Raw genomic sequence first — 25,593 nt, 5'->3', positions numbered from 1 at the left:
TTTCGTAAGGACATGATCATTACTATAAAAATCAGTTCTCTCCTTCCTGAGCAGAGAGAGAGAAGACAGCCACTAATCATATGTCTGCAGCAAGAAAGTTCAGAAAATCCTAAAGACCTGCTTAATTCATGAAGATTCTTTTATACAGTCATGATATACCTTTGGCGCAGAATACTTAGTTCAGCTTTCCCATCTCCCCATTATCATCCTCCATGATTAAACCAGCTAAAATTCAAAAAATTTACTGCTGGTAATTCGTATGGACAAACATCACCTTCTCTTATGATTTAGTATGACCCCGCTAATTCGAACTTGGTTACTTTGAAATTCCCGTTATATCGAACGCAAATGCATTTCCCTTGGATTTTCCCTTGTTTTCCAGTAATTTACAATCGGTTATTACGAACTCGGCTATTTTGAACTCCCCGCTATCATGAACTGATTTCTCTTTCCTTTGGCCTAAAATAAACCCCACTTATTTCGAGCTCAGTTCCTAGAGTTTGAAAAATAAACATCATCATGGTGTCAGACCACGTTAGAACAAGCTGCAAATTGGGCTTTTCATTGCACTTTAATCTTGTACTGTAATGAACTTCGTCCTCGGGTGTTTCTCTTACGGTCTCTGTGTCAATACAAAAATGTACTCCATCGTGTTGATTACATATTAATTACTATTAATTGTTATTTTAATATTTAATGCTGAGCCGGTTATTTCGAAACCCCGCTAGTTCGAAGAATTTTTTTTTACAACCTTCGAGTTTGAAATAGCGGGGTTCAACTTAAGCTGAAAATTATATATTCTGTGTGGCTGTTTTTATGGAGATTAATGATATCATTAGTGAAGTTAATTCCTATAATAAATCATTTGATGAAATGTTTTGAAAACCTTTATGGAACGACAAGGATCAACAGACAGGATAACATTACTCATGTTTATCTCTTGTAATAATCTTTATCTCTAGTATTAAGACGGGTTCCGCTCAAAGTTCGAGCAATATGTGCAAAAATTAATTACTAAAAATCTACTCACAGCACGGTAGTTTTTGAATAATATTTCAAACATCTCACTTTAATTAATTTCTTTAAAGAAGTGATCCCGCGATTAAATTCTCGAGTGTTCTCGAAAAAGTTAATGTCCAACCTCGTAAGAATGCTCCATTCCTGTGTTATTGTGTTTTCAACTAACGCGAAACGTCCGTTTTAATTGAAATATGGATAACTTCAAGTTCAATTTACTCTCGCGGGGTCAGCTTGAGAGCTTTTTGGTAACTTTATTTTTGCCATTATTGCTCGAATGTTCTGCAGAAATGATCTTAAATAGTCTTTACCTCTTGTAATAGCCTCAGGCACTTTATTTCTTGGAATGGTTTTTATCTCTTGTAATAACCAAGTACAACAAACGTCTAAAATGAACATAAAAATGACATGAATTATTCAATTAATTATAGAATAATGAGAACGCTACATTAACGCAGCTGCGTGGAATTCACTGCCATGATAGCGATAGACTAAAACTTCTGTTTCAAACAATCTACGCGTTTCAAACAATGTCATATTGTAGTTTCAAAAATGGGAGCTTTCAAGTCTATAAATCTAAATACGGAATCAAAATCCAAAAATCAACGAATGTTTAACGGAACTACGTCACGATTTGCGCATTTTGAAAAGTTTAGCCTAGATTTTCCTCGTTCATTGCTTGTAATCCATGTCAATCGTCTCTATCATCAACTCTCTGGTGTTCTTCTATCTTAGCAAACTATTATCATTTTCAGGTTTGCTTCAATTTAAAGATAATTTTGCGCGAGGCAAAAATAACTCGAAATGCCGTGACTAAGCTCCCTCAACTAATATGAACTGGGTGCTAGCCAAGTTAACGGCTTATGGCTCATTATTTATTAACTATCAAATAGTTTGTATGGTAGGCCTGGCTAATAAAAGTAGTTAATTCGGAACAAGGATATGCTTTGCACGGATGTGCAGAATGACCTTGTGTATGTTTTTATGTAAAATATTGGTGCTCCGGCTAAACTGAGTTTATTAACATGACACATGTCAAGTTATCAAGATTTCGCTTCGTGTTGCTTGCGTTTTCCTCGCTCTCCACTGTATCATGTATTATCTCTAGTTTAACATATGCTGAATAGTTGTAACGAGAACAGCGCGATCCTGCATTCCGAACAATTAATCAGTGTCCTGCAGAAAACTCTCCTCAACCCATCGAGCCACCCAGAACGTACGAATATATTCTATACTCGAAAAATAAACTCTCGTTTACTGACTGATATTCATATATTTTAGCGCTCGTTCTCATTAATGGTCTTTCCTCAAACAATGCCCTGAAGGTGTCGGAAACAAGAGAACCTATTGAAAATACCGTCTTGATTTTAAAGTTTTAAAGGATGAAAGTTAAATGGACAGGGCATTTCAGATATCAATTCAATACTTGTATTGCAGTGAAAACAATAATACTTCAATACAAACATCTGCCCACTACAGATTCTGAAAAACAAAAATGATCAACTGAAGTCAAGACCATTGACTAGCGATTAGCACATTTTGATGGTAAGTTATTTAGCCAGTCATTACATTAAAAACAATATTTTCTAAGCATATTTTCTTGCAAAGCCACCTTACATTACGGAACGGGTAAAGGCATCAATGGAGAATGCTTGTTTTCTGGGTGTGATGTGATTTTCATAATTTATGCCACGTGCTATTACACAATTAGATTTTGAGTTCGAGATTTCTATGACGTCAGTGATGGCTGGCGAGGACGAAGGCGGAAACTACTTTCACCGAGAGCGAAAAATGTACTTGATTTGGTATAATTTCCGTCAAAAATTATTTCAATAAATTTATCTAAATATGTAGTAGTGCGACACCTCACGCTCGAGTTTTAATGCTTGGAGGATGACAGATTAATGGATCAGGCAATAAGGATATCTTCTAAGGCTTACGTCAGATTGGAAACAATACTTGCGATGCGTACCTGCTCATTACATACATGAACTCTGAATAAACAGTCAAGAAAGCACCTGTGACCACCGTTCGACGCAGTTCGGACGTCATTTAACCGTTTTATATCTTTCCGTCCTTGTGTGGCATTGTAAGCAATGTTAAGTACATCTTACCACATCTGCTCACAAAGACCTACACATGGTAGCATCACGTCATACCAACTTTGCAAATACTTAGCTATTTACCAATTTTGAAGTTGTTAAAAGTAATTTAGCCCTTCATCAGAACATTTTTCTATGCAGTCTACCATGTGGTGGAGTGAAAACATCACCGTTCTACCATCACCTAAAACCCAATACACACATGCGCAAGCCTCGGCGGAATTAATACAAATGTCGCGTAAGGCGTGCTTGGAAGGCGAAAAATGTCTGCGACGCTCAAAACTTGAGCGGGAAGGGCGCGTGAGGTAGAGAAGCGCAAGCTAAACTAGTTTAGCTCGCAAGAAACGGCATTAAGTGACGTCATTATGGCGCGAAATTTTCTGGCCGTCGTGTGTCAGTAGAGCAGGTTATAAAATTTGTTTACTTTCTATCAAAGAAATTCACAACGTAGAACCGGTGATACAGGTTTTTGCTCTCGCGGTGACGCTTGTGAAGGAACCAATAATCGACTCGCCGCCGAAACAAAAAGTCAGTGTTTCGCCGCTGTCGGCAGTGTTCAACACAGGCCGTGAGTTATTTCAAAGCAAACTACACGTATTGTACTGAGAAACGAGTTAAATTTGAAAAACTTATATTCATTAATCGTCTGCATTACAGATGTCAAAACAGAACATAATGTGTTGAACAAAGCTGTTTACAAACGCATTTTTTCACCGGCTTCTCCGACATGACGTAGTCACAGCTCTGCATGAGGTAGATTTGGGCTTCCAAAACCTCAGGGATATTTTTCGTTGCGAAATTAAACTTCTTTCACTTCGTCAGTTTAAATGAAAGCCAAGTAAAAGTTTCCCTGGCTATTTAAAAGCGGTATAGTGGACCCCGGTTGTTACGGACACTAAATTGACCTGTAAAATTGTCGGTATCATACGTAAGTCCATATTAGCGGGCTCTAAGAATAAACGTCACGACATGCGCTTTATCTGTAAAAGCTTGGAACTAAAGCACCCAATATAAACAGAGACAAAACGACACTTAAGGCCTGGTAACTGCAACTTAAATTGTAACTTAAGCTTGTGCTCATTTAAATAGTCAGATGTCTCGCACTTGCATTAATACTCTCCTGTCCGTTTCAAAAGCGGCAAAATAATCAGTTATTTAAATTGTCTCAAATACCCACGTTATTTAATATAGAGTGCAAAGATATTTTGCTTCCTAAAGGGTTAAAATGGCAAAATGATCCGGCTTGAAAAATGAAAATCTACGGAGCGAAGCGCAAAGCCAGAGTCCGTAAAGGTTACTTAGTATGAGCGTATGTCACTCGTCCGTGGAAAACTTCCGTTATCCATATTAACCGGTTTCCGTATTTAGCGGCTATTAAAAATAAGAGAAAACATGTCAGCCTTTTGTCGGGACAAACAAGACTGTCCGTTATTGGCAGGTTACCGCATTAAGCGAGTGTCCGTAGAGCGGGGTTTTACAGCAGCATCTTTGCTTGTCTTGTTTGAATTCCCCCGGTAAATTTGGCGCGCAAAAGGGATGAAAGTCCACCGCGCCATCCCTTGTAAATTCGCTCAAGGGAATCAAAAGAAGAGGAATCAGTGCGTTCGGGAACAAGTAAATACACTCGCTCGTCATATGCATTTTTCTAATCTCTTCCAGCTGCCTGGGCCAGGCAGTGAAGGACGGATAAGTGCTAGACTTGAACTGGGCCGGGCAGTGAAGAAACGATGTGTAGAGAGTGCAGTGGGCTTTTCATCGCCATGAACAAAAGGAAAAATAAAAGTAACGAATAGTATGAGGTGAAGGAAACGAAAGGAGGATGCATGATGATGATACAAATTAAGGATTAACAAATGTTTCTTTAGAATAGATTCTTGGTTTCAAAAGGTGACAATGCTTAACTGAGTAAAACGTTCCGGTCTTTATTAAAGGGTTTTCTATTGTGTATTTTGAAACCATAACCATATACTACATTTCATACAAGCATTTTAACATAGCATGCATCTAACTCTCGAAAACTGGCCACCTCTGTTCTCATCCCTACGGTACGGTGGCTGCAGTGGAGAGGTTCAACTGCATGATTTATATCTCACATCTCTGGTACAAAAGTGAACGTTTTAGCCACTCTTTATCAGTTGATGCTACAATCAAGGAATCAAAAAACTCCCCAATCATGTTTGTGATAAGATAGGTTACCATTGTAACAGAATGACCTGCTAAAAACACCCTTAACTTTAGATTTAATTACTTATATCACAAAAACGGCATGGTGAAACTCATTTTTCATAGTCCAATTTTGAGTAGCAGGGTAAGATACAACTTTTGGCAAAGTTTAAAAATCATCTGCACATAGGTTTCAAAGCCACCTTAAACTTTTTTCTAAAAACTTGTTCACCAGGTGGCTGGTTTAAACGAGATGGAGGCTAACTCGATAACCACGCGGTTCTATTAGCCTCCATGCACAAACCATATACCATTGTCACCTTTAATTGTTATATATCTATCTTTTTTTTTTCTTTTTTCTCTTTTTTATGCTAATATTGTAATTTCAAAATGTAAGTGCAAAATAAAGTGAACTCGAAGTTGAAGTTGAAGTTGAAGTTGAAGGCAGTGGTAGCCAGAGCTTTCCACCTCTTATCCTTTGATGCATCAGTAGTACCACTCTTTATGAGCTGTTGCTACATAAACAATTTCCCAAGCATTGGTGAATAAATTGTACTCAAAACTTATCTTTAGTGGTTATCATAGCAATGGTATTACTATGCTACAACACATTATTGTATGCAATTATAATTTCTATAGGTTTGTTACTGTCTTCGTGGACCTCCTACTATCTACTAAACAGCTTCATGCGTACAGAGCTTGTAGATATGTTCGTCAATGCGTCATAAATTTCAAATCAAAGCTAACCACAAATACTTTACATTTTTAGAACACCAGCGCCTTTAACACATGCGCGCTTATTGTCATATTTACAACAGCAAAAAAAATGCTGCTGTATAACTAGTCTACACCAGGAAAGTATATATTAATTTCACATATTTTACCAACCAATAAGAAATAACATTATACAGAAAGAGGGCCCTCCCACCAATATCCTTCGAACGTGTCTTCCTGCAACTCGCTCTGACTCAAGCTTGTCGATTTTCTCCTTGGCGCTTTAACGTTTATCGGCCTTTGACAAACCCTTTGAATGATGTGAGCTTTTATACTCGATTTCTTCTGACGTTCGAAGAAACAACGCCCACAGGCCCACCAGAAAACTTGCTTAGTGCTCTTGCGACAATCTGTCTTGTGACCCGCGCTGACCTGCAAAGAGCGTTTTCCAACCAGCTTCAACATACCAGGGAGGTCAGACTGCTCTATAACATGGCGAATCTTTGGGTTATGACCGTAATACGTTGTGATCTGGAATAAATTAATTGATTCATTAGTTCTTTTCAACAGTGCAAAACTAATGGAGAAAAGTATCTTAAGTTTACTTGGGTCTTGTGAGCAAAGATTCTCTACCATGAAAACATTTAAGGTCGAATATGAGGCAAATGGCCTACACCGCCTGAGACCACTATGCAGGCTTTCTTTAGGCTAGTAACGCAGCCATTCCTCTCCGGCTAGTTCAAAGAGCGTCGGTTTAAGAGGCTAACACCCCTACCACTTTCTGTGTAAAGAAGTGAGATGGAGTATTTTTACTCTCTAACCAGTTCATCGGCAGAAAGAGGTAACGACCAGGACCGGTTTTCAAACCCGCTCCTCACTCTCAGGAGTCCACAATAAGCCTCCAGAGAGATATTAAGACGTTAAGTGCTACAAGGTTACATTTCATCCATTCGGCAATGGATTTCAGTTCCTGGTTTTGGAATTTTTCAAGGTCGCTAAAGATTTTACTCGAGAGATGAACGTTAGTATCATCAGAAAATAAATGAAATATTAGAGAGCTGGAGGTATTGGGTTAATCATTACTGTTTGATACCTCCTTGAGGTACACCACAACTCACTGGGAGGGAAGATGAGTTATGACCAATAAAATTTACAAATTGCTCCCTAAGGGATAGATAAGATTTAAACTAGTCATGCACAATGCCTCGTATTCCATAATGGTTACATTTATCTGATGTAATTACATGATTAAAAGTATGAAAGGTTTTTTTCAAATCAATAAATATACCACAACAAAACTCATTATTATCAATAGATTGGCGAATAGATTCATTGATATAAATAAATGCATGGGTAATCAAGCGTTTTTCCCTGAAACCAAACTGAAATGGATAAAGTCATTGAACATATTTGGCCGAACCTGATGGGTGGCTTGAGTCTTACTTGCCACAGGGTTCGAGCATTTTACTGACAGCATACTTTGTCAAGCTACAGACAAGTCATCCTTACCACTTACCATGTGTCTATCTAAAACTGTGTGGTGTTGCAACAAGATCTTCTCTTCAGCCGAAGAGCCTGATCTAGACTTAAAGTCAGTCCCAGAATCGTCAGCAAACTGGCATCGTGCTTCACAATGATCCTCCTCCATTAAGTTAAATGCCATTAATTCGCGATTCAAAGCACACGTTTCATCATTCGGGAACTCTAACAGGAAGATACAAATAATTCAGCAAACTAAGGGTTTCTCTAACGGGCAAACGGGATTCATGCTACTGAAGCCGGGATAAGCTCCGGCCTGATCAGCCACTTGGCTCGTATGCAGACTTGACCTTGACCTTTATCTTTCTGTTTTTGTTTCCACAACAAACATAAACAAAACCCTTATAAAACAAAAAAAATACGCCTTAAGCCATACTTCTATAACGCGATGGCAACACGGAATTAGTAGCTCGAGAAGTGAAGGTTATGGTGGTGCGAGCAACGAGAATGCACTTTTTGATAATCAAAATAAACGAGTGACTCTTCTTTCTTTCTGTCGCAGTGTTTTCTTTAAGAGATAAAAACCGACCATTGCTCCAAGTTTCTATCAAGTTGAAATTGGCTTTAAACAGCTTTTAAGCACATTTTTTTCAACGCACTCGTCTCCTGTTCCCGCAAAATTTCTTATTCTCCCAGACTCCCATTCAAGAATTTGTAACTAAATAGAAACACGGAAAATGTTTTCTCCTTCTTTAAAAAAAGAGGAAGAGGGGAAGGAGGAGGAGAGGGAAGAAGAGTGAGAGGAGAAGGAGGGGGAGGAGGAAGAGGAAGTGAAATACTTTCATGATAAAATCTGCAAGCAAGGCTTGGTGGTGAAATTAGCTGGTCTGATGCCACCATGCAATTGAGCTTTCAACAAGGAATTTGAAAGTACTCCTCGCTTGTTTACAGTAGCTTTACTGGGGTGTAACAAAATTTCCTCTCTGTGGAAGTGAGAATTTTCTCACGTAGCCAATCATCACTTGGACGCTTTGAGCGCTTGAATACTGAAAATTCGATATATTTTGGATCATCCACAAAAATAATACAAATTATCATATGACCCGTACGGCCCCGCGCGCAATTTCCTTGGAAAACCATAACAAAAAAGGTCCCGTATGAGGGCCGTAAGCGTCGAAGTGATAGGGCCGGAAAAACACGTACGGTCCTATTAGAAATGCGTACGGCCCTACTATAAACTCAATGCGAGCTAATGACAAAACAATTTTGTCGCTGCAAAATTTTGTTTTCTTCAAAATGAGTGATAAAAGTGAACATTCTGAGAGCGAAGTTTACTATCCAGGCGAACTGTCTGATGCAGAATTACTTCAGTCTCTAACTCACTCCGAAAGCACAGAAAGAAAGTCAACAGTCCTCACAACTGAAGAAGTTCACAACTTTCTCAGAAGCCAACAACAAGCAAACAGGCAGTCAAGAAAACAACTTTTCCGGATAAATTTTCCGATAATTAACCTTCGGAATAAGCAAACAGTCTTGAGACGAAACTTCTTTCAGTGGAAAGTATCAAAGAATTCATCGTGGGTCAAAAGCAAGAAAACCGGCAAGTCGCGAAGAAAACAAAGTAAATAAAAAAAACAAATTTTTTCTTCGAGTTTCCAGAGTTGGGAGAAGAGAAATCACAAACATACCTTGTGTACAGTAGGATAAATTGTTTCTACATCAGTGTTGTTTGAAGAGAAAAAACTGAGTACGAACACAAGTTCATTACCGTACAGTTCATCCAGAAAATAAAACTCGCTTCAATTTCCACTACACAGCAAATTCATTAATATTCAGTTGGTGGTTCTCCCTTGTTCAAGAGAATCTAAGAAGTCTACAAATAGCTTGAAACGACGCCGACATTTTCTTGAGTCTTCAGATGAAGAAAATTTGTGAACAATTTCAGTGAAGCGTGAAGCAAACTTTTATCACTCGCTAAGTTTTTGATGGTTTTGACATATTTTTGACAGCTTTATGTCAACTTTCTGTTGGCTTTTTAGCATGAATTGTAATTGTAGACTTACATTGAAAAACAACGATAGGGTCTAAAAGTACTTACGAGTGACCACGAGTGACCACGAATGACCACGAGTGACCACGAATGACCACGAATGACCACGAGTGACCACGAGTGACCACGAGTGACCACGAGTGACCACGGGTGACCACGAGTGACCACGAGTGACCTCGAGTGACCATGGGTGACCATGAGTGAGATTACTTCAAAAACTGTCAATAATGTTATTATTACGTCATTATGACGTCGTTGTAAGATCATTTCATCACGATTAGGACATATGCATCAAACTGAAACTATTTACTGGTGTAGTAATCAAAGATTACAGCAGTGGCTGTGCGTTCATGATTCCATTGTTTAGTTCCTTTACAAATATTGGCTGTTGAGCTTATGTTCTTTCAGGCTGAAAGCGAAGAAAAATCCGAGCGGTTTTATCAAACGAAGTGAGGCGCGGACTATGTATATATTTTCTGAACGCCGAGCTACAAAGCATTCATGCTCAGTTACTTGTGGTCGAAAATCACAGCGCCAGACTGTAGCTAGCACTTTGCGTTATTCACACGCAGTGCCATCGGATCTAACTCGTGACTGCGTGCACGCACTCATGTTGTTATTTGCCCCTGCTACAGTACAAGGAGGACAAATCGATGAACACGGTCGTCCCAAAAAATTTTGAACGGACTAGACTAGGATTGCGTTACACCACGTGAACGCCACTAGTTTAACTAGAACACGTCCGATAATTTTTAGCGACTCAGTTTAGAAGAGGTGCATCTCCTCTATGTCTTCCCCCTACTCCTTTGGAGCTGTTCACAATTGTGGCATGTGGACTATAGATTGCAGATTGCATATCATGGAATGAAAGGGAAACCCAAAATATGAATTGAAAAATAAATTTTGCGAGTTGTAGCTCGGCAAATGGCTATGATAAGTGGTCAGGAGTGAAACATTCTTCCGAGTTGTGTAGCTTGCCCAAAAGGCCGTGATTTGTGGTCAGAATGGTTTATTCATTACTAATTTAACAGTTTTCATTTTTGAAAACAAGACGTCGAAAATTCGAACAATTTAAAAAAAATACAAATGCAAAGTAAAATTTTTGGCTATGCGCCCTTTGACTATAAACTTTGTCAAGAAATATTTGTTACAAGCGTTGGCGTTCTGAAATTGAACGGTCAGTTTCGAAAAAAAAGTTTATTAAGGAATGCTTCTCCTGGAAGTTTAGAGTTTCTTACAAGTTTATAGTTTTGCAAGTTTTTAATCTATTCATTGCTAGTTCAACTTCACTTGCAGATCGTTAACTGTTATTCAATCAAACAAAACATGCAAAAGTTTTGAGCCTAACTTCGTTTCGTAAAATCTCGGATTTTTCTTCGCTTTCAAAAATGAAAAAGGTCACGTAATAAGCATCAAATACATAATTTCAACAGCCAATATTTGTATAGGTAATCATACGGTTTCGAGTTCAATTTGGAATTAATTTGCTCGAGTGAGTTTTTCAAAAAGCTGAAATTGCACGAGCCGCTTCGGCGAGTGTAATTTCAGCTTTTTGAAAAACTCACAAGTGCAAATTAATTCCAAATTGAAGGAGAAAAACCGTATGATTACTCATTAATAATATAAACATGAAAAAAATTCGCGCGGAGGAAGTGCCGGAAGATCTTTCTTGAAGCTATTTTTTCTCATTTGAGAAAACTTTTTTCAAAGTTTCGGCACAAAATTTTCGTCATCAGTTTACGTGATATCATTTTCTTAGAAAAGTTCGTATTGTCTTTCGGTCAATCATAATCCAGAATGTCGATGTGTAATTTGCACTGGTGTTACACTTTTTGCACTGATGTTACACTTTTTGCACTGGTGTTACACTTGAACTGCACTGCTCTTAGCCAATCAGAATCGAGTAATTTTTTCATGTGTATTATTAGTAAAGGAACTGAACAATCGAACTGTGAACGCACAGCCACTGCTGTAATATCTGATTACTACACCAGTAAATAGCCTCAGTTTGGTGGATATGTCATTATTTGATGAAACGACCTTACAATGACTTTGAAATTTACGTTTTAATAACATCACTGACATTTATCGATGTAACCTTACTCGTGGTCACTCGTGGTCACTCGTGGTCATTCGCGGTCACTCGTGGTCACTCGTGGTCACTTGTGGTCACTCGTGAGTACTTTCAGACCCTATCGAAAAACAACTATGAGAAAATGAGTCGTGTTTTTCGATGAATTGTGAGTTTCTTGTTCGAGCGAAGAAACAAATGACACTGAGTTTTTATAGTAGAATCTTTTCCGTAGTTTTTCCACGCACGGCCGTCTTATGTTATATAATCGTGTCCTATTTAGAGAAAAGGCGAGTGAGCAGCATGGAGTAAGACGTGCCGTGCTGAGCTCCGCAAAAACGTTTTTGGTTCTAACACATACTGTCCAAAATTATCTTGGTTTTTGATAACTATGCTTCATGTCAGGAAAACGACTTCGGTCGGGAAAAAACTTAGCGCTTGAAAGAAGCGATAAGCAGCATAAATATTCGAAAGCTTTAAATCTTAGCAAGTCGAACATGGCCGCCGCCGAATTACTTGAAGAGTTGAAATCGATGAGACTTGACCTCACAGGTCAAATAACCAAGCTTAGCGATGACCTAAAGGACTTTCAAAGAAACACTAACGAGAGGCTGCAAAAAATTGAAAGCGTCATGTCCAAAGTAGATGAAATAGACGGCTTGAAGACCAAGCAACAGCAACTAGAAGCCGATGTTGACAACATAACGAAATCTCAGCTAAACCTGGTGAGCAACAACGCTGAAGAAGTAGAAGCCCTTCGTAGAAATAATGATGAACTTAAGAAAAGACTGGAACATCTAGAACGATATTCCAGGGATTTTAATAATCGAGTGCTTGGATTTAATGAAGATGAAGGAGAAGAGTGTATGACAATAATTACGGATCTTATCACCTCTCTTGGCTTCGAGAATGCAACTGCGGAAATAGAGAATGCCCACCGCACCGGGAAAAAACGAAACGACAAGCCAAGACCTATCATCATAAGGCTCTACAGCAGGCCTTTTAAAAGAAGTCTATTTCAAGCAGCAAAGAGTGCAGATGGAAAGGCAATACTACAAAGGGTAAGAATTGTAGAGGACTTTACACCTAGTGACTTGAACGCCCGCAAGAAAGCACCTCCACTTATGAAACAAGCTTATGACGAAGGTAAAAAAGTACGCTTCACTAGAGGAAAACTCTTCATTGATGGAAGTACGCTAACAGCTCCGCCTAGCCTAAATTCCTTATTATCTATAGCTTTGAGAAGCGACAGTGAAATGATGAGATCTTTTTGCCACTTTTGCGAAGCCAAGCGCTAAAGACACCCGCGCGATGTCTTCATGTCTGCTGGGATTGCTTGTGCAGAGCTGCACAAGAGCGAATTTTACGCAAAACTTGCTTTTAATGATTTTGTTTATGTAGGCTATAGTTTTAACAGCAATTCTTCACAAACCATATATTTTGCTTACCGCAAAAATTTCTTGTATTAGTATAATTCATTTAAAGGACTTGAAGCGTTCAATTATTGTAATTGTGTGTCTATTAAGCACCGGGAATATAAAGATCCATCTTCTACCAAATTTAGACTTTTTCACATATCCAACAATCACAAATGGTGACAGGTAAATTTATTTCTTTAAATACGAGAGGCATAAGCAACTATCGTAAACGACGGACAATATTTACTTGGCTCAGAAAACAAAAACCCGACGTTGTTTTCCTTCAGGAAACACATTCTACCCAAGGGAATGAAGTTTTCTGGCGAAGAGAATGGGGTGCCACACTAATCTGCTCTCATGGGGCTAATAATACAAGAGGTGTCGCAATCTTAATTAGGAATAACTTTGATTGTGTTGTTGAAGAATCGGTCATTGACACAAACGGTAGATTTATAATATTAAAAGTACTCCTGAGCGGAGAACCCACGTTTTTAGTTAATATATACGGCCCTAATCGAGACAATGAACTGGTTGCCTTTTACCACACAGTCCTGCAAACCATCGTGAATAAAAACTTTGACGATATCGAGAACATTATCATGGGAGGAGACTTAAACTGTGCTTTAAATCCCATTATTGACAAAAGAGGTGGCAATCTAATTCCAAGGCAAGCTGTAATTAAAACAATTGAGCTGCTACAGTCCGAGCTGGATTTGCATGATATTTGGCGAGTAAAGAACCCAACAAAACGCAGCTATACTTGGAGTCAATCAAATCCTTTAATATTTTCTAGTTTGGATTATTGGCTCATTTCAAATTCTCTATCTGATAATGTCTGTCACGTTGACATGATTTCAGCCATAAAAACTGATCGCTCTGCAATAGTAATAGAATTGTAGGATGTTGAAGCTAAGGTGAAAGGTCCAGGGTTTTGGAAATTAAATTGTTACCTCCTAAATGATAAGGAATATGTCAACGAACTAAATCTTCTCCTACCTACTTGGATACAGGAAGGGAAGCACGATCTAGGTGATCCGCGATCCGTATGGGACTGGGTAAAGTACAAGGTTAAGAAATAGTCTAGATGGTATTCGATAAACAAATGTAAACAACAAAATCTAGAGGAACAACAGCTAAACAGACAATTTCAAGAGGCTACAGCAACCTACCAAAACTGCCCAAGTTAAGAAAATTTATCAGCTTTAAATGTTTTGAAAGAAAAACTGGAACATCTGTATGAAAAAAAGGTGGAAGGCGTAATCATCAGATCGCGTGCACGGTGGCATGAACACGGGGAAAGGAATTCAAAGTACTTTTTAAATTTAGAAAAACGAAACCATGTTAGGAAGCATATCAGAAAGCTTCGCCTGGCAGAGTGGAGTTATCTCAACAAACCCTTTCGAGATCTTAGAAGCGGAGCGCGTATTTTATGAAAATCTTTATAAATCTAGACGAGATGGTTCAGAAGTAAATAAACCTAATTTTCACTTTGAAGACTTACCTGTACCAACACTTTCAAACGATTCTTCTTATCTTGGTGAAGGTTTAATAAGCATAGAGGAATGCAAAAAAGTTCTAAACTCCTTTCCGTTAAATAGGGAATTCTACAAGACTTTTTGGGATTTTATAGGTGATCCTTTAGTTGCAAGTTTTAATGAATCTTTTGCTAAAGGAACAATGAGTCCATCACGAAGACAGGCGGTTATTACACTCATCGAGAAAAAAGACCAAAATCGCTGTGATCTTAAGAACTGGAGGCCAATTTCCCTACTGAACGTCGATGCGAAGATAGCTTCAAAAGTTATCGCCAAAAGAATGAAGCGTCTTTTACCTGGATTAATTCACCATAATCAATCAGGATATATTCCAGGCAGAAATATTAGCAAAAATATACGTTCAATTTTGGATATAATGAAATATACGAAAGTTAAGAAACTACCTGGTCTTTTATTATTTATTGATTTCGAAAAAGCCTTCGATAACTTAGAATGGGACTTCCTTCAAAAATGTTTAGAAAAATTCAATTTTGGACCAGATTTTAGAAGATGGGTTCATATCTTCTACAATGACGTTCAAAGTTGCGCAATGAACAACGGCTTATGTTCTCACTACTTCCATATAAAACGTGGAGTAAGGCAAGGGGACCCCCTCTCGCCTTACCTTTTTGTCACCGCGGTGGAAATCCTAGCGATTGCTATACGAAATCAAGAAAATATTAAAGGAATAACTATAGCTGGTTTAGAAACTAAATTGTTGCAATTTGCCGATGACACAACTGCTGTTCTATCAGACTTGGACTCAGCGCGCACCTTGTTTGCATTGCTTGAACTTTTTGAGAAAGCATCTAGACTTAAACTAAATGTAACGAAAACAGAAGCAATGTGGATTGGGTCACTTTAGAAAAAAACTTCAAACAGAGGTTGGAAAAAAATTAAAAACACAATAAATCTATGGAAGTCAAGAGGATTATCAATTTACGGGAAGGTAAATATTATTAAAACACTTTCATTTCCAAAAATGATCTATCCTAGTTCGGTGATATGTACTCCGTATGAAGTCATAAAAGAATTCAATAGTCTGATTTCTCGATTTTTGTGGAATGGTAACGACAAGGTTACCGACTTTCGACATTTGCACCCTATGACCAAGGTGGCCTTAAAATGTTAGATTATGATAATATGGTTAAGGCTTTGAGGCTAAGCTGGTTAAAACGAATAGTCGATCCAGATTACTTTGGTTTCTGGAAGTCTTATCTTGATCATCTTTTGGTGAACGAAGGGGGGTTATTTTTAATTCAGTGCAATTACGATATCAACCGATTAACAATCTCAGCAACTTTCTATCGAGAACTATTGGATTGGTGGTCAAAATTAAGAGAAGTCAAGGATCCCGAAAATATACATAGGTATATATTATGGAACGACAAAGAAATAAGGATTGACGGCAAAAGTGTCTTCTATAAACATTTCTTTGATAATAATATCATATACACAACTCATCTGCTCTATGAGATGACAAATATTGAGTCTTTCAATGTCGTCAGGGGTGCAGGACTGAAGAACTCCAACTTCTTAGTATGGACAGGTCTAAGGAAATCAGTTCCACTGAAACTGCGTGTTCATGAGCCCAATTTCGAGAATATCCTTGATTTAGAAAAATTTAAGTGTCGTGATCATTATCATCTTTTTATAAGGCAAAAATACCAAAAACCAAATAAATGGGCTAAGTTGAAAGAAGAATTTAATCTAGAGGATAAGCAACTTTCGGAGGCATTCGTGATGCCACTGAGAGTTGCAAATGAACCTTTCTTTTCAGTATAAAGTGCTGAATTCTATTCTATATACAAATGAATTACTTTGTAAGATAGGCTATATTTCTGACCCCAAGTGTTCCTTCTGTTATCAGACTACTGAGACCATATCTCATATTTTCTTTGGCTGTTCTTTTTCTACTTCCTTTTGGAATGAGATACGTGAAAAAATTTTAAATAAACTTAATAGTTACGTTTGCCTCTCTTCAGAGTATCGCGAGATTATTTTAGGATTTTTAACGGGGGAGATGGATCTGCAAAACTATATAATCATTTTAGGAAAAACGTACTTGTGGACTTGCCGGTGTAAAGAAACGAAACCATCTTTCAGCCACTTTGAAAGAATTTTATTAAATAAATATCAAATCGAAAAGTATATTTCCTTGAAATCAAATAACATCAATCTGTTTAAGAAAAAGTGGAGAATTTTTGAGGAATCGTTTCTTTTAAACACTTAAGGAAAAGAAAAATTGTACAAGTAGTGTAAGTATAAGTAGTATAAGTAGCATGTATATTGTAAGTGTAAATGTAATTATAACATCGGTAATGTAAGTAGTATAAGTGCTCAGGCTGTAAATAAAATTCGATTCAAAAAAAAAAAAAAGATATATAGGAGTAAAATACCGTAATGTTTGTTTCCAAGAAAAAAAAAACAGGTTCAACCGTTAAGTGGTCATATGATAAAATGCTTATTGACTGAGTAAGGTCGGGCCGGACGGGAAAATATTTGTCTCTCGATCAGGACGCACGGACCTCGCTGCGCTCGCTCCTTACGTCCCGACCTCGAGCCAAATATTTTCCCGTCCGGCCCTCCCACTCAGTCAATAAGTACATATTATGAAAGCCCCCCACACACGCACTTAGCAACAAACCTTGATTCATTCCTCGCTTTGGAAGAAAGTTATTCCCTCTCGAAAGATAAGTCACGTTGTTGTTATTGTCAGACCACGTGAACTTGCCGAAAAACTGCTGTGTCGTACAATTACTAGACGAATCTGAGAAAATAAGCGATAATCGTAATTTATTATTACCATTTATAATATAGATAGGACCCTGAGCGCGCTCTGATTGTTCGAAAACCAATGTTTCATCAGAGTATAAAACATAGAAAAAGTGTGTTTTATCGTTTTTTGTCACATTACCTCTATATCATAAAGCAAATGAAGAAGCCTAACCTGTGTATTACACTGTGATAAAACACTCCGAACATTTGAGAACGCTCCAGAAATGTGGAAAACACTCGCCTGCGTCTCCTGTTTTCTACATTTCCCTCGTGTTCTCAAATGCCCGTCGTGTTTTATCACAGTGTAATACACGGCTTAGGGTTCTTTATTTGTTAAATAATTCGTATGGGTTCATCGAGCGCATTTTATGCTGTTACACAGTGAGATTTAAGGCCCGGTTTAAACGCCGCTCTACCCGTGTGCCGGACCTACTCATAGCTTAAGAGCGGCGTCTAAATTAGTTCGGCAAGTCCCTTCCTGAAGAGTTGGTGCATGAGAATTCCTGTCACCTCAACAGTTCGATTTCCCCATTTTATTTACTCTCCGTTATATATTTTGTCTCATGAGTTCACCTCTACGTTCGCAAATTAAGTCGCTCTCGAAGAGTCGGACAAACCAGTGGACGCAAGCGTCCATGGCAACTTCAGAGACACACGTAAGTAACTTCCCCCGGCCTTTCAATTTCAGATTTGCAACCGTTTTAAGTTACAGTTCGTTATCTACTGCATTTACAGTTCACCCAAACAAAACCATTAAGTTCTACTTATCAGTCTTTCCTGAACAAACTCTGAAGCTACTAACCTCCAACGTTGCTTTTCATCTTGTACTTTGCTTTAGTCGTTACTCTAAATGCTCCTGAGTTAATAGTTCCTTTCAAGCCTGAACTGAACTCCATTGCAATTAACATTTCCCATTTGTTCCTTTCCATGACATCAGCCTTTTCTAACCTGTAGACTACATCACCCTCTCGTGTCTTGAACACCGACCCAAGATCTACGACGACAACTCGACATCCTGGGTCACTTTGAAGAATATTTACATCTAGTTCAACTGGGCCTGTAGGTTCAAAAACGTGTGTTAATGAACTATAGCTATTTCAGTCATTTAATAAGCGAGAAGTGTCCTTAATGACGACCACCAAATACATTATAAGTTAACAACAACAACAACAACAACAACAACAACAACCATTTATTTGTACTCACAATTTATAAGATAATTACAATAAACATTAAATTAGTATAGAGTACTGCCTGCCCAAAATAACCATAAGGGTTAAAAAGAATGGGCAGACATTAAGTTACATAGATTATTTATACAGTTATCGGTCGGTAACACACTTACACACACACACTCACAAATATGAAGATACAAACAGAATGGAAACTTACAGCGGAACAGAATATATCCTTATGAATTAATTAAAATAATTGTAATATTTAATATGAATCAATAAAGTGTATTTTTAATTTCTTCTTTAATTGAAAATCAAGTAATTTTTTGTCAGACTCATCAAGAGAATTCCAGATTTTATGTCCCTGATATCTAATGTTGAAGATCCCGAAATTAGTTCTGGTTTTGGGCAATGAATAGGATTGTTTGGAAGCAAGTCTCGTATTATAGGCATGAATTTCATTAACTGTAGTAAAATAATGATTAAAAGGAGATGGCAATTTCTGACGATGGAATTTATGCATAAAGATTGCAATATTTAAGACATAAAGATCAGGGAGTTTGATTATAGTAAGATATTTAAAAATTGGACTAGAGTGAGCATCAAATTTAGAGAAGGTTATTATGCGCATGGCTTTTTTCTGTAGAATATGTAAAGGTTTCTGGGAGGTTGGATAAGAACTGCCCCAGGCGATAATGCCATAGATAAGGAAAGGATAAATTAAGGTATAGTATAGATTAATTAAAATATTTAGATTTGTAAAATAACGGATTTTAGACAGAATACCTATACTTCTTTTGATCTTTTTAGCAATGTAATTCACATGACTTTTCCAATTTAGATGGGAATCAATAAAAATACCAAGATATTTGGTTGAGTATTCTCTTGTCAATTCTTTTCTATTAATTGTCAACTTAACATCCTGTATTAACTTCTTTTGTGGAGGATGAAATATAACACAATTTGATTTATCTATACTTAAAGACAGTTTATTAGCGCATAACCATATATAAATGTTATTTAATTCCATGTTTATATTAGACTGGAGGGTGAGAAGATTTTTATGTTTATAAAACAAGTTAGAATCATCCGCAAAAAGGTGGAAGTCTAATAGTTTTGAACATTTATTGAAATCATTTATATACAAAAGAAAAAGTAATGGCCCGAGGACTGAGCCTTGAGGGATTCCACAGGATACTGGATGCAAGTCTAATTTTATGTTATTCAATGAAACAAATTGTTGTCTATTGCTAAGGTATGAAACAAACCACTCTTTAGCAATTCCTCGGACTCCATACTGTTCTAGCTTTTTAACTAGGATATTATGGTTAACAGTGTCAAAGGCTTTGCTAAAATCAAGAAATATCCCACAAGAATAGCTCCTTTCCTCGACTGCTAATTGGATTTTATCAATGATACTTAATATTGCATGATCTGTGGAATAATGTGCACGAAATCCAAATTGTTTGTCATAGAGGATATTTTTCTTTTGTATAAAATTGATAAGTCTATTGCACATTAGTTTTTCTAATAGCTTATTAAATATTGATAAAAGGGAAATTGGTCGATAATTATTCAAACTAGTATGGGAGCCTTTTTTAAACACTGGAATAACTCTAGCTATCTTGAAGCTACTTGGTACTATCCCTGATGAAAAAGAGGCATTAAATAATATTTCTAATGGTTTAGATATTACTTGCTTTATAAGCTCCAGTGCTGTAATTGGTATGCTGGAGGGTTCACAGGCCTTACCAGCTTTAAGGCTTGCGATTTCAATTTCAATTTCTGTAGCTGTTACAGGAAAAATAAAGAAACTATCGGGATTTAATACTATTATACTTCTGAAACTTTTAATAATGACAATGACATTATTGAATGCTTTAATGGAAAAAATTCCTTTTCAGCACTAAATTGTAATATTAGGAGCCTTTCTGCCAATTATGACAATCTTGTAAATCTGTTATCTGAATTAGCCTTTACATTTTCCTTAATAGGTCTCACTGAAACCAAAATTAAACTTAATCAAGATCCTATAGTAAACATTAAGTTATCTGGTTATCATTATTTATCACAACCTACTTATTCTAATGCCGGTGGTGTAGGTTTTTATATAAAGGAGGATTTAGAATTTTATCCTACCAACAGTGTCGTGTGTCCTAATCGCAGCCTCGACACATCTTTGAGTAAAAGCACGAATTCTAGTGATTTCATCAGATGCTTGAGCCACGACAGTTACTTTCGAGTCTTCCAAACAGTACTTTAATCCTTTATTAGTTTTCTTCGTCTTTTTATTGTAAACATCTTTGAGGTCAATTACTTGGATTTCTACTTCAACTTCTGAAATCTTGTTTGACGACTCTTGACCAGAGAGGGGGCTGCCTGCATCGTTTCCTGAAACCAACACTAGAACTGTAATATATTTTGATAGTCGAAATGTACTGGTCTAGAACACAACTCCACAGAAAATGGTTGTAGATTTAGTTTGGTATTAATGTTCTTGGTTTGCGGGAATTTTTCTAAGCGATAAGACTTTGTGGAACATACGCCGGGGCAGTGACTTTCGCATTGCAGGTCAGTGAGTTCTTCAGTGCGAGAAGTTTGTTTCTTCTTGGCCACGAACGAAAGAGGAACCTTCCGCGAGAAACCGTTCGTTTCTTCGAGTGAGCCACCGTTCAGCGCCTTGAACGAATAAAAAAGCCGGCAATTGCAAACGGTTGCTTGTAATGCGGGTTTCTATCTCGTTCGTGGCGGGGTAGAATCCAACTTCTCGCAGGGTAGGCGTGTTTAGAATCGCTTCATTACGTTCACAAAATTACTACAGTACTTATTTATGCCGTTTGACAACGCTCTTTATAACACTACAAGGAATAGAGGAAAACAAGTTACGTGAACTGACAATATTTCGCAAAATGCAAAGAGTATGACTGCTCTAATTTGCCAACATAACTTAGCCTTCGTTCTGCACTAAGAATGGTATACTCCACAATATGAGAATTTGAGATACGATAAACAAGAAGTGTACTCACCTAGTATAGCGTTCGAGAGTAATCCGCTCGACGCTCCTTCTGTTTCCAGCATGGAGCTTAAGTTGTGGATTTCTGGGGCAGTAAGTGGTTCTGTGACATTTAGAGGTGCATGGCCCAGCTCAGACTGAATAAACTCGTCAATATCGTTAAGTCTTTCCTCAAGGAAAGCGTCGATCTCGTGGCCACTCATTTGGATTAAAACAAATAGACTCGTGCGTTGAGTCCTTGAAATTAGATTTAGGATGATTTCTTATCTGAAGTTGTCCTTTTGGTCGGCTGCACTGAAAGGAAGTGTTAACCAGTTCGCCTAACGTGTTTTCATCGCCCTCGTGCTTGAGTAGTAGTGCGAGGGCGAGACAGGATAAACAAGCCTAGGAGTTGAGGGGGCGGAAAAATGGAAGCCACACATCTTGACAACGGAAGTGCTACCGGTCAGTTGATTCAAATTTCCCTCTTTGCTTTATTACAACACCTTATCGAAAGAATAGTCTCAATGTCCAATTCTGATGTTAAATACTTTAGAACTTACCGCGCGACTTCCCCGTCTACATTATATAAAATTCTGCATAACTGTATGTAGATAAATGAAGCGTGAAGCCTCAATAGTTACACAGACTGACACAATATCAGTTAATATCATCCCCTGTACACCACAGCTTAGGTTTGTTCGTTTCCCTTTGTACAGTCTTTGAATACACGCGGCCTCACAAGTTAAGTGATTGTGGTATAAATAAAGACGTCAGCGCAGGGGCATAGCGACCTCCAGATCCAGTAAAGTATATGTATATATATATATATATATATATATATATATATATATATATATATATATATATATAATATAAATCTATTGGCGAAACGCGTCTTTAATAATGAAATCGGCTAGTTCGACAGTCTCTAGTCTCGTTACTAAATAATCACCGTTTTAATATTTACTCAGTGTTTCGATTTATGAGATTGTTTCCCGGAAAACGTAGGAAATGTTATTTCCGGACCCCGTAAAATAAATATTTCCTGTTGCAGGGGGTGGCATGAGCATGCCCCAAAACCGCTCCTTGGCGGCGGGCGCCTTCGACGCTCTATAACTTCCACTTTGTTGTTTAAAGGTAAAGTAACGTCTGCCAAGAGCATGAATGCGGAAGAGCTTGCTCAAAGGCTGATTCAGTGCCTGGCTGTGGAGTATGGAATGCAACCAAACCATCTTCTAGCAGCAATGAGAGATGGTGCATCAGTAAATGAAGCTGGATTGCGTCAAGTCATGTTTTTCTTCCCCAATATTCTTAATGTCATCTGTTTCTCACACACAATCGATAATGTTGGGAAACACTTTGAATTTAGTGTCCTAGACGCATTTTCTAGGTGTTGGAACACCATGTTTTCTCTCAGTCCAGCTGCTCGGCTGTTGTGGAAGACAAGAACTGGCACAGCAATGCGACTTCATTCCAAAACCAGATGGTGGAGCAAATGGGAAGTCCTCAATCAGGTCATGGAGTTTTATGGAGATGTTGAGCCCTTTCTAAGAGAAAATGATAACCTGTCTCCTGTTTGCCGTGCAAGCCTGTTGCAGATTTTTGATGATCCAGCTACTGCTAGAGACTTAGACATTGAGCTTGCTGCTATGATTGATGCGGGCAAGCACTTTGTTCAAGCAACTTATTATCTTGAGGGGGATGGTCCCTTAGCATTTACTTGCTATGAGCGTTTGTCCGCATTAGCACATGCAATAGCCATTGAATCTTATCCAAACACTGAGGCCAAAGCTCGCCAACATGCAGGTAGAAATATGGCATTGTACAACCAGTTAGTTGCTCAAGCAAAGGCATGTATCAATCCAGGCTTCCGCTTTTACCAACAGAAATTCAGTGTGCAATTCCATAATACTGTCCGTGCATTTAAGGCTGCACGCGTATGCTGCCCAATACAGGTGCAAGCACTACATCCAACTGCTGCATCAGTCCAGGAACTAAAGCAATTTAGTTTCATTACTGATGCAGAAGTTGTACAGCTTGTGGAAGAGCTGCCAAACTATCTGGCCATTGCTGATGGTGCAGCCATTGAAACAGAGGAAGGCAAAGTACAGTGGAGGGCTACACATGCCGATGCTCTCCCAAATTGGTCTGCTGCAGTCAAAAAGATCTTTTTGGTGCAGCCTAGTTCAGCATCAGCTGAACGAGTGTTTAGCCTGCTGCAAAATGCATTTAGTAAGCAGCAAGAGGCAGCATTAGAAGAAACAGTGGAAACATCGGTCATGTTACGTTACAATGACAATAAGCGCACATGAAATCTTGAATTATATGTCTGTAGAAGACTAGCTGGTGGTGCAAAACATTGACCAACAGGGACAGTGCTCTCTACTACATCCGCAAAGAAGTAAATATTGAAAGACTATGGTTTTATACCACATACAGTCATACACTCGTGTATCTCAGAGAAACTTTATATATTTAATAAGCATATTAGCAAAGTTTGTTTTGTTCGAATACAATCACGTGCTTATCGTAATAGAAAGCCAATACAGAGAATCAGATTTTTATGATTTGGGTTGAAAGAGACTCAGTCTTACAATATTGATGAGTCAGTATGATATAATTATGTATATAATATCTATGCAAAGTTAAATCTATTCATTAAATCTTTATTTAAGTTGTTAATCAATCTCTTACACTAAAAAATTGAAAGCAACTTTTGAGCAACGTTTGGATTTTGGGGCAACTTTTGAGCAACTTATTAGAGTTTTGGAGCAACTTTTGAGCAACTTTTTGAGAAAATTGGAGCAACTTGTGGACAACCCTAGATGGGATGCTAGTCCATCGCAGGGTTACCCCCAGTATTAAGTTCGCCGGTACCCATTTATACACGTGGGTGGAGAGAGGCACTGTGAGAGTGAAGTGTCTTGCCCAAGAACACAACACAATGTCCCCGGCCAGGGCTCGAACCCGGACCACTCGATCCGGAGACGAGCGCACTAACCATGAGGCCACCGCGTCTCACCGCGTCTCTTTGTTGTTTACTCCATAAAAAAAATGCATGCTATACCTCTGCACCAGTTTTGCAGTGCACTTCTTCAACTGTCTTCGTTTGACGTTATTTAACGTTATTCAATCGAGTTAACATTGGCCTTTAGAGCTGTAAATGTACGTGTGCTCGGGCGCGATTCGTTCCAAATCTTATCTTGATTGTTTAACCACTCCAAACCCCTTCACACTACAATCTGGGTTTGTTTGAAGCGTATCAGTATCGTTATGTACAGTCTCGAGTGAAAGTGGCCGCACAAAGAGTCCTACTGTGGAGAGTATAAATGTGGACACTTTTTTAGTCTACTTTTGAACTCTTTCAATGGTTTTCGTCGAGTCTCGGAGCGGATGCAATAATAGTGCTGCGTGAATCACGTGAAAGAAACTTATTTGTCACGTAGTCGGCGCGCGATCACGTAGGTTTCCAATTACACTGTTACTGGAGCGGGATTCCACAGTAACATCTTTACTTGTCTTGTTTGAATACCTCCAGTAAATTTGGCGCTCAAAAGGGATAAAAGTCCCCCGCGTCAGCCCTTGTACATTCGCTCAATGAGAGAAATCACTACGTTCGGGAACAAGTAAATACACCCGCTCTACATTGAATAGATTTTCGCACGAACGTTTTTATACATAGCTCATTTCCCGAAGGTGTCCGCTTATACAGGTTAACCGTATTCGATTGCCGAAAACTGAGATATTGAAAATCAAAACATTGATGAGCTGTAAGAATTTTCGAATTATTATTCAAGCCGTGATTAAAAGTTTTGGACGATCAACAGACAAGTGAATTGAGGAGAATTCGAACGAAGCGTTTCGCTATTATTTATACAATATTGTCAGGGGCACCCAACGGATGGTTTCGGTAAATTATCTGTTCGGAGGTCCTTTAATCCCCTCTGATTTTCTGAAGAGAATTGTCACCTTGAACTTTCGTGATATGAGAAATTTAATGTCTGTTGTTCTCGGATCGTAAAAAAATGTTGTTTTGGGTACCGAAAAAAGGTCAGCTATCATTTTCGGAAAGGCGATAAGACCTAAGGTTTTCGGG

At 38.1% G+C, this 25,593-nt stretch overlaps 2 protein-coding genes across 2 annotated transcripts; one reads left to right on the top strand and one right to left on the bottom strand.

Annotated features, from left to right (window-relative positions):
- Positions 1–5,693: 5,693 nt before the first annotated feature.
- On the bottom strand, positions 5,694–21,772 carry LOC149108417 (uncharacterized). The gene is made up of 6 exons (XM_089295240.1): positions 21,529–21,772; positions 20,642–20,893; positions 18,130–18,384; positions 17,197–17,319; positions 7,513–7,700; positions 5,694–6,527 (listed from the first exon to the last, which is right to left on the bottom strand). The coding sequence occupies exons 1-6, from the start codon at positions 21,716–21,718 to the stop codon at positions 6,186–6,188; spliced, it is 1,350 nt and encodes a 449-aa protein (XP_089151366.1). The 5' UTR covers positions 21,719–21,772; the 3' UTR covers positions 5,694–6,185.
- A 781-nt stretch (positions 21,773–22,553) lies between these two features.
- On the top strand, positions 22,554–24,085 carry LOC149108416 (uncharacterized). The gene has a single exon (XM_089295241.1). The coding sequence runs from the start codon at positions 22,658–22,660 to the stop codon at positions 23,807–23,809; it is 1,152 nt and encodes a 383-aa protein (XP_089151367.1). The 5' UTR covers positions 22,554–22,657; the 3' UTR covers positions 23,810–24,085.
- The last annotated feature ends 1,508 nt before the right edge of the window (positions 24,086–25,593 follow it).

This window comes from Orbicella faveolata, unplaced genomic scaffold (genome assembly GCF_042242905.1).
Source record: "Orbicella faveolata isolate gen_17 unplaced genomic scaffold, um_ofav_v1 contig_26, whole genome shotgun sequence".
In the NCBI taxonomy this organism is placed as follows: Eukaryota; Metazoa; Cnidaria; class Anthozoa; order Scleractinia; family Merulinidae; genus Orbicella; species Orbicella faveolata.
Note: the sequence above shows the minus strand (reverse complement) of the source record. Positions and strands in the feature narration are given on the sequence as shown.